The sequence below is a fragment of the Mus pahari genome, chromosome 10 (genome assembly GCF_900095145.1).
Source record: "Mus pahari chromosome 10, PAHARI_EIJ_v1.1, whole genome shotgun sequence".
In the NCBI taxonomy this organism is placed as follows: Eukaryota; Metazoa; Chordata; class Mammalia; order Rodentia; family Muridae; genus Mus; species Mus pahari.
In genome coordinates, this window is record NC_034599.1 from 104,577,076 (window position 1) to 104,586,848 (window position 9,773).

Here is a 9,773-nt window from a genome sequence, read left to right on the forward strand (position 1 = left end):
CTTCCTGTGAGCCTGAGTGGTCTGGGAGTTGTTCTCTTCCTGTGAGCCTGAGTGGTCTGGGAGTTGTTCCCTTCTTGTTTCCTGGGCTTTATCCTGGTTTTCCTTTTTCTGGGTGGGGTTTTGTTGTTGTTACTGTTGTTATTTTAGGAGTTCTCCAGATGGGAAAAGCATAATAAATCTTTGACTCTGGACATAAATGACAATTTCTTGGGTAGATTGTTATTCTTATCTTTACTCTGTGGTAGCTTTTGCTATTCTAACAATTTTAACTATTCTCTTGCTCCACTTTCCCGTATTGTTTTTGGATTTTGGAATCCTCTACCTTACAGTTACTCATTTTTACAAACATCCCTACGTTCTGCCTTCCCTTTTGTGCTTTTCTTCCTTCATCATACAAGATGGAGATTTCAAGTTTGACATTTTTCACGCATGTCAGCCGTCTAGGTAGGTATGATTCTGGAAGTCACACGGGACCTCTATGTTAAATTACACATATCAGCTTGTGTCTGTCCCATGACCTCTGTAACGACAGCAGTCACACCTGATCTCCTGACCTCTGTTAAATTACTCATGTTCAGCTTTGTGTCTATCCCATGACCTTTAACAACCGCCTTTTCTTAATAACAGGAGTTAGAAAGGCAGAAACACATGTGCAGTGTGCTGCAGCATAAGATGGATGAACTCAAAGAAGGCCTTCGGCAGAGGGACGAGCTCATCGAGGTACGTGCTTCAGCTGTGGGATGCTCGGTTTGGAAAAGGAGTTGGGTAGGGTGATGGTGTATTTGTCGGAAGACTGTCCAAGTCCTATAAAGCAGTATTCTCAGCTTTCCTAATGTGACTCTTTAATTCCTTATGTGGCCTGGTGACCTCCAACCATGAAGTTATTTCTGATGCTACTTCATAACTAATTTTGCTACTGTTATGGCTTGTAATATTATTATCTGTTTTCTGATAGTCTTAGGTGACCTGTGAACAGGTTATTTGTCCACTAAAGGGACCATGACATACATGTTGAGAACTGCTGCTATGAAGTTTACTTGAAGTCAACATTGGCTCTCTCAAAATTTTTTGAAAATAACATATAAAGTCAAGCATAAAAAGTGAATGTTTAACAACTCTATAAAATTCCCTCCTTTAAAACTGGGAGTTTTGGCCAATGTCTTTTATTCGTAAGCACTTTTTCCTGAAGATATCATAGGAAGTTGGAAAGGGAGGCATTATAGATGACATATTCTATGGGTCCTAGTGTATGCCATGCTGTAGGACGCGACTCTTGAGTGAGAGTTCTAACCTTCACTCAGGTTGATACACTTTAGGTAGCTGAAGAAAAGGAGGAAGTTGTCAAGATCTTTAACTTAGACCCCAGGGCTTCAGCTCTCCGCTGTGGAGGAACTCTGCCACACTGAGGCAGCATCCCTGTGTAAAGGAGGGTGGGCCGCAGCACGTGGTCAAGGCATCCGTCCACCGCCATCCCTGCTGCGCTAAAGTGTTTTGGTTTTTATTAAGAATTCCATGTGAAGATAGTAAGGCTTGAGTTTTGTCATTTGTCACCAGTTTCTTGGATAATAAGCCTAGGGTGCTGGATACAGACTTGGAAGCCTTAGTCTGTATATTCTCAGTTTCTATGCTTTGGAAGTCAGTATCTATTGATCATGCACAACTGAAACCCGAGTTTCACATGTAATACCTTTAGGTCTCGAGAACTAAGATCTGCATAATCAAGTGGAGAGTGTGCGAGTAGGGGCAGTGTTGCTGGTTCATTGATCAGTGATACATAGGGAAACCATGGGAAGAGGTCTGGGATACACACTGGCTCTGGTTGCCTTTCTGTTGCTGTGATAGCCAAAAACAACTTAGAGGAGGAGAGGAAAGGGTTTATTTATCTTGCATTTTCAGGTCACAGTCCATCACTGAGGGAATTCAGGGCAGGAACTCAAGGCAGGAACCTGAAGGCAGGACTGTTGGGGCCCTTTCACATCAGTTAGCAGTCAAGACAGTCTCTCACAGACTTGCCTACAGACTGACCTGATGAAGACGAGTATATGCACCTGAGACTTCTCCCCCAGGGGATTCTAACTAGTGCTAACTAGGACATCATTAGTCTCCAGAAGACTCGGTTGAGCACAGCTAAGTGTTAAAATCAGATCTTTCTAAAAACTAATGTTGTTTTATGTTTTATGATATTCTTGATATTTTAGTTTTTGCCAACAGATATCAAAATGATCAAGCTGAGTTATGTTTGTCTTTTTAGTTCTGCTTCACCACGTAACAAAGATACAGTTTCCTCTCTGGTAAAGGGTTATTTGTTCATAAGCAAACACAAGTTTCCTTTTGTAAATATAAGTGGCTCCCTGTTTGGGTAGAAGGGCAGTTATCACAGAATGAATATGCAGGAGTGTGTGCGTAGGAGCGAGGGCTGGATGGCTGCCATAGAGCTGCGTGCAGATAGAGCTGGGCGCGGAATGCTTATTCTGACGCCTTTTTGACATTTGTCCTGCCCTCCTTTCTTGTGGTGCTGGGGATCCAACCCAGGGACTGCAAACACACAGCTCATGCTTGGCTGCATCCTGCTGCCTTCCCTTGCTGACTGCTGCAGTCCAGCCAGGAGCCAGTGGCTGTCACCTTTCCCTTTTCTGTGGATCCTAGACTTCCCCTCCTCCCTGGGAGAATTCCCCCACCTCCTCTGTTTTCCTTCTTCTAACTCCCTTGCCTTTTTCTTTTTGCTTTTATTATTTTCCTCCCCCTCTTCTTCAGGAGAATCAGCGCCTCCAGCAGAAAGTAGACACCATGACAAAAGAGGTGTTTGACCTCCAAGAGACCCTGCTCTGGAAAGATAAAACAATTGGGGTATGAGAGGAGATGGGGCTTTGGAGAAGCTCATTCCTGAGGGATAGACCAAGAGAATTTAACTCAGACATGGCCAAAAAGCCATCCTTCTATTATTACCTGTTTAGACAGTATGGATAAGCAGAAGACAGAGAATCACTTCTCTAGGAAACACTAGTAGTATGCCTAGAGAGAACTTCTCTTTCCAGACTCCATGCTTGCAAAGCTCACAAATGGAAACCTTTAAAAGAAGTGGTCTTCATTCCCCATATAATAAGGATTCTTACCCCACAGCAACCACAGGCATCTGATTCAAATTTCGTGGGCAGTTAGATATGCTTACATTATAAAATATGGATTGAAAAAGAAGATGGGGTGGAGGGAGAATGTTAGCTTATAAATTGTTGGTGAATAAAATAGGAAGGGATTACAACAATTCAGTTTAATTATGGAAATGGATAGGAATGTAAGATCATAGAGCTGCCAAACTGTGATACCAGCTCTAATTATAGCCCTGCAGGCCCGAGGGGGCCTGGTAAGGAAAACCTCCTCATTGCTGTTTTGTGTAGTGCTGTGGGTACACGCCACGCATGCTGCTGAACAGCAAAAATTCATCACATACCTACTTTCACAGGGTAGACGTTTAAAGAACTGAAGACACTTTTATATAATTTTTTGAAGCTTAAGTTACCAAGTCTCCAAAATTTCATCAAAACCTAGAAAATCTTCCCAAGGGACATAGTGATTGTGAATTACTGTATTTATAAATGTTTTTCCTTGGGAAAGTAAAATGATGTGTGGGGTGGGTGCGCAGAGTAGGGAGAGTGAGGTGATGTGGGTGGGTACAGAGTAGGGAGAGTGAAGTGATGTGGGTGGGTGCACAAAGTAGGGAGAGTGAGGTGATGTGGGGTGGGTACAGAGTAGGGAGAGAGAGGTGCTGTGGGTGGGTGCGCAGAAGGCAGTTGGTAGAGAAAAAGTTCAGAATGCACACACTGTTCAGGGTAGCCATCTCATGGGTCAGGAGGCCCAGGGCTTCTCATTTGTATGATTTTCTTAGTGTTTTAAACTGATTATCTTGGAACAGAAGCTGACTGGCTAGAGTAAAACTACATGCCCCATAAAATAGCTCACTAAAACAGACATTGTTTTCCTACTAAAAAGACATGCCAATACTGGCTGTAGCAGCACATGCTTTTGACCCCAGCACTTGGAGGAAAAAGCAGGCAGGTGGATCTCATGAATTCAAGGCTAGCCTGGTCTATGTAGCAAGTTCTATACCAGCCAGGGCTACACAGTATGACCTCTCTCAAAAAGAAGAAAAGAAAGAAATGTACATGCTGATGGTTAAGATATACATCACTTTGCTTTTAATTGTCTGAGGATTTATTGAAATTGTCTATAAGATATAATGTATTGAACTTTTAGGCCAGCCTGGTCTACAAAGTGAGTTCCAGGACAGTCAGGGCTATACAGAGAAACCCTGTCTCGAAAAACCAAAAAAAAAAAAAAAAAAAACCCCAAAGTAAACTTCAGTAGCTCAGGGGTAAAGTACTTGTTGTGCACGTTCGTGATGCCTTGGTTTCCAGAGCCCACCTGAAGGTGGAAGCGGGGAAGACTCCAAAGTGCTCCTCTGACCTCTGTTGTGTGTGTGCTAACTCATACACCACACACACACACACACACACACACACACACACACACACTGATAAATGCTTTGTTGAAAAATTAAATGTTTTTATGTTGAGGAAAGTTAGGATTCATGTTCAAGTGTAAGAAATGATACCAAGATATCCCTGTGTCCCCTTTGCTCACAAATGTCACATCTTGCAGAGCTGTAGTACAGTGACACAGCCAGAACATGCCTGGTACAATGAAGAACATAGAGCCACCTCCATTTGTCCTTTTTATAGACACCCATCTACCACTGCCCTCCAGTCCTGAGATCCACTCTGTAATTTTGCCATTTTAAGAATGTTGTATAAATAGAAACCTACGGTGTGTAACATTTTTGGGCATAGTTTTTTTTTTTTTTCCATTCAGCATAACTCAGAAAGTTCATCCAGTTGTAATAGAAATTTATCCCTACCATAGCTTTTCTTTACATTGTGCCTATTACAAATAATGATTTGCCATCTTAACCACTGAACACATCAATGCACAATGTTCCTGTCCTCTCCAGCTTACAGTCTGTACCCATAATGCCTCACCCCTGTCAGCCACTGCTCCACCCTGTCTGAGTTAACCACATGGGTTCCTCATTGAGGTGCAGTTGTATAGCACTTGCCTGTTTATGACTACTTGATTTCAGTAGCATAAGATCCTAAAGCTTCATCGGCATTGCAGTATGTATGAGATTTAATGAATCAATCTCCTCTCCCTCCCCCTCCCCTTCTCCTTCCACCTCTCCCTCCACCTCTCTCCCTCTCTCCCCCTCTCCCTCCCTCCCCCCTCTCTCTCCGTGTGTGTGTGTGTGTGTGTGTGTGTGTGTGTGTGTGTGTGTGTGTGATCTTACTATCTAGTTCAGGCTGACTTTCCCATTTCCTTCTCAGTGCTTGCATTCCAGGCATCCTTCACCCCACTCAGCAAATGTTCTTACTTTTTGAAACTGAATGGGATTTCCCTCATGTTGTGTATCAGATTTATCTGTTACTGACCCCTGGGCAGCAGCGTCCATCTCTGCCTGCTGTGGACATGTACTGCAGATGTCTCTTTTGTGCTCTGCTTTCAGTGATTCTGGGTCTATCCCCAAGCCACTTAGTAATGCTGTTTAGTGGTGGTGTTTAGTGGTGTTTGTTTTGTTTTGTTTTGTTTTGTTTTGTTTTGTTGTGGTTTTTCGAGACAGGATTTCTCTGTGTGGCTCAGGCTGTCCTGGAACTCACTCTGTAGACCAGGCTGGCCTCAAACTCAGAAATTCGCCTGCCTCTGCCTCCCAAGTGCTGGGATTCAAGGCATGTGCCATCATGCCCGGCTTGTTTAGTGGTTTTGAGCACTAGCCATTCTGTAGACCACATTCCCCCGAGCAATGGGCAAGGGTGGACTGTCTCCATCTCTTCTCCAGCACTTGGTGCTTTTCTGTCTGGAGCTGCTATGTCCTCTGCTCTTACTCTTTGCTCTTTCCAGTCCTAGGAATGGAACCCAGGTGCTCACCCCTGACAGGCGAACACTCTATTACTGAGCTATAGCTCTAGACTGGGATTTTTTTTGAGACAGAGTCTGTGTGGACCAGGCTGAATGCACATGTCCAGCTTCCTTTTTCTTTGCTTCAACGCCCAGAGCTCATCTCTAGCTTCATTTCTAAGACTACAATCTAATGACTTAGGAAACAGCCTTCTCTCCCGTCTTTCTCTGGTGACACCAGTCCTCTCAGCACTGGCCTGCACGTCTCACAGGCTCTCACCTAGACTCGAGTAGTGCACATAAAAGGCCTCTGAGATCTTGGCAAACCCAACCATAGATAATTCTCATTTTCAATAACTGCAGATATTTAACTGGTTGCATAGTATGCAGCCTGTTCCACATCTGTTTGGCTTTTTGTTGCTAAGATAAGAATTATTCAGCTCTCTGCACAGATGAACTCTGTACTTTGATCTTAGCAGGGGCAGTTGCTGCCTGGGCACAGGGCGGTGGGGATGTGGTCAGGCAATACAGAGAATCTCATATCTAGAATAAATAAATACATTTGACCCAATTATAAGGTATTTCAGTAGCTTTCAAGTTTTGTGGTGAAGTGAACAGATATACAGGATATATTTTATTTTCCTAACTGTAATTATGGGAAGAGAAAATTTTAAAATCTAAAAGTAAAACAAAACCCAGTACTATAATTGTGGAAGGAGGTACAAAAGCCACGTACTGGTGTTTGTTGGAATTCTTGAGATTGGTCTATTCCTGAGGTTTTGTATGCAGTAGGGTTATTGACAAGCATATTGTTAAAGTGACCACCTCCTCGGCTACATGTCATGATTACAGCACAACTGCATGCCGTGCTTTTGTAACACGCATCTAACCTGTGGTGAGTGACCGCTGTGCCTACAACACTCAGCTATCCCATAGGGTTCAAACAGGAAGTGTCCTGGGCTTGTTCTAAGGTGTTATTTGTTGTTCAGGGCATTGACACCAGCAGCAAATGTTTAAGGCTTCAGAATCTGGAATCTCACGTCACTTTACAGGTAATTGCAGAGAGAGCAGATGTGTGACTTTCCACTATTTACAGGAAGAGGTTAGAGACTGCTGGTACAGTGTGAAAAGTAAGGAAGGGCTTGTCTAAGGGGCACTTGCCCAGCATCATGCGGGATGAACGTGAAAGAAGAGAATGCAGCCTCTCTAGGCTGTGCTGTAAAGCCACATGACAGGGCTTTAGAGCCAGAGGAAACTGCATTCATCTTATCCCTTGGTGGCTACTTTGGGCAGGGAGATGAGTGGTGCATGACAGAGGGCAGAGGGCGAGTTTCTCCATGAGGTCATTTATCCTCTGCTACAGTCAGTGCTGCACAGTGCTGGTGCTCACAGGCTAGCACCATGAGGGCTTTGTATAAATCACCCAGTCAGAGCCAGGCATGTTGATGGACACATGCCTGTTATCCCACTGTGGGTAGACACTGGAGGCCCAGGACTACATAGCAAGTTCAAGTCCAGCCTAGGCAATATGAGACCTTCTGTTCAGCAGCAAGAGCAACCAGGAAACACTTTTTAGCCACCAAGTAACTAAGCAGATGACCACTTTTGACCTGGTGATGAGATAAAACATTAAATGCATGAAAAGTATGCAGTAGAAGGATTCTTTAGAACCAGTGCTCCCGCCAGGCTGCGGTGCACCCTGCTTTCTCATCCTGGGTGTCGGAGTGTGGGGCCAGAGCCACCCACCTTTCCCAAACTCTAACTTGCCAAGTGCAAGCAGCGCTCCAGGGCTAGCGTGCCTCTGAGGTAGGTGCTGCTGTTAGGCCTTCTGTTTGTCGGATAGACGTGTTGGATGACTACTTCAGGTCCCCAAGGCTAGATTTGAACCCCTGACCTCTTACTCAGCTGGGCTAGTGTTCATTTTGTGTTTGTTTTGTTATTTTTTTTCTCATTTTATCATGGTATCAGAAAAACAAACGAATTAGACTCGTGTATAATTAAGTTAACATAAGCAGGTTGTGGAGATTCCGATGATGTCTGAATACTTTTTGCTCAAACACTGGGGAACAAGCAGTAATTTAAAATAATTTATCCAGACTCACTTTTCTTCCCAAACTAATTTCATCTTAAAACATTAAGCATATTTTTAACTAAACATGTCTTGTTTAACATGAAATAAAATGAAGTGGAATGTGTGGTTTTTGTTGTTTGCCAAATAAAAACATACTGGGGACGTAAGGCAGGGGACTCTGTGTGTAAAGATGGTCTTCATGTGACGAGCATGTCTTGCCAAGTTCATGCATGAACCCGCTTCTGTTTAAACTCTTCCCCAGCTGTGCACACGGGCTGCTCCCCCACTGCCTGGCCGTTGTCCCATGCTTCTAACCTCCTGCCTGTAGGCCTTCCTGCTTATTGGATCAGTTACCTTTCTCTTGCTCTTTTTCTATGCTGTTCTTGCCCTTGCTACCTTGCCTAAAACCAGGCCCTAGAGAAACAGAAAGAACACATTGCCTGCCTCAGGAATGAGCGAGATGTGCTCAGAGAGGAGCTGGCTGACCTGCGGCAGACAGTGACCACAGCAGAGGTATGTCAGCCTGGGCCTTCTGCCCCTCCTCCTGCCTTACTTCTTTTCTGACCATAAACAACAGCCTTGATATGGTGATTGATTGAGCCGTTTCCTCCACAGAGGTATATCACATAACTAATTTATTAGCTTTTACCCATGGCAAACAAACATTGTCGCAGAAATGCCACAATAGAACTTAGTTTCTGTGTGGGTTATCATTTGTAATACTAAGTTTTTCCTTCTCCACAGAAACATGGCTTAGTTATAATCCCAGACAGCACTCCCAATGGTGATGTCCATCATGAGCCTGTGGTTGGAGCCATTACTGCTGTGTCTCAGGAAGCTGCTCAGGTCTTGGAGTCAGCAGGAGAAGGGCCACTAGGTGAGACACTACTTGCTATTTAGGCTTGGATTGATGTCGGGCTTCCAGCTGGGGTCAGGATAGGTTCCAAGAAGGAATCTGGACACATTGCCCTTAGACATTCTTGATCCTGGGAAACCAGCAGTGGAGTCTTCATGAGGGAGCACTGCAGGTTTATACACATTGACTTTTCCTTAAATAGACTTTGTGCAGAGTCTAGTGTGCCCATCCTGAGGCAGCTCAGGGCTGGTAGGACTTCCCAGCATATGCTTAGCTTCTTCCTGGCCCGCATGGATTTAGATTTTAAGCTTATCCTAGGACTTTGCCACCACTTTTCATAACAAGAGATTGATGATGGAACAGACCATACTGAGTGAAGTGTGACTTCCAGAGCAGGGCTGGAGAGTGACCCTGGAGAATGGGATGACAGCTTCTCTCCAGGAAGCCACAAAGGGGCCCAGCTCAAATGTTGCCCTACAATGAATCTTACACTAGGGTAAGAAAAACAGCACAAATAGATCAGTTTACATTTAATTTTTTTTCTCCTTTACCTTGTTTTTGTGTGTACAGTTTTCTTAAGGGGATGTGAGGTACTATAGGAACAACATAGGTTGAAATATTTTAAAGTTTGTAAGCATATTGTCTCATGTAGAATTCTAGAAATATAATTGATTTTTGAGCACTTTGGTAAAGGATGCAGGTGAGCAGAGGAGAGATCCTGCAGGCATGTTCACCTCTGACCTTGAACATGACATTGTCATTTATAAGCTCACACTTAAAAACCACTCAAGCTAAAAAAAAAACAAACCAAACATTTTTTTTGTTTGTTTGTTTTTTTCGAGACAGGGTTTCTCTGTGTAGCCCTGGCTGTCCTGGAACTCACTCTGTAGACCAGGCTGGCCT

General features: G+C 43.9%; 1 protein-coding gene across 11 annotated transcripts in view; it reads left to right on the forward strand.

The window, feature by feature from the left end:
* The window catches only part of Lrrfip2 (LRR binding FLII interacting protein 2), a 96,289-nt gene that overhangs the window by 77,319 nt on the left and 9,197 nt on the right, over positions 1-9,773 (forward strand). For 6 of the 11 annotated variants that reach the window (XM_029542856.1, XM_029542859.1, XM_029542857.1 and 3 more), the window contains 4 exons: positions 628-720; positions 2,755-2,847; positions 8,426-8,527; positions 8,759-8,891. In XM_029542856.1, the coding sequence (XP_029398716.1) occupies positions 628-720; positions 2,755-2,847; positions 8,426-8,527; positions 8,759-8,891 (421 nt within the window). The remainder of the gene's footprint in view (positions 1-627; positions 721-2,754; positions 2,848-8,425; positions 8,528-8,758; positions 8,892-9,773) is intronic. The other 5 variants (XM_029542861.1, XM_029542866.1, XM_029542865.1 and 2 more) reach the window with 2 other exon arrangements.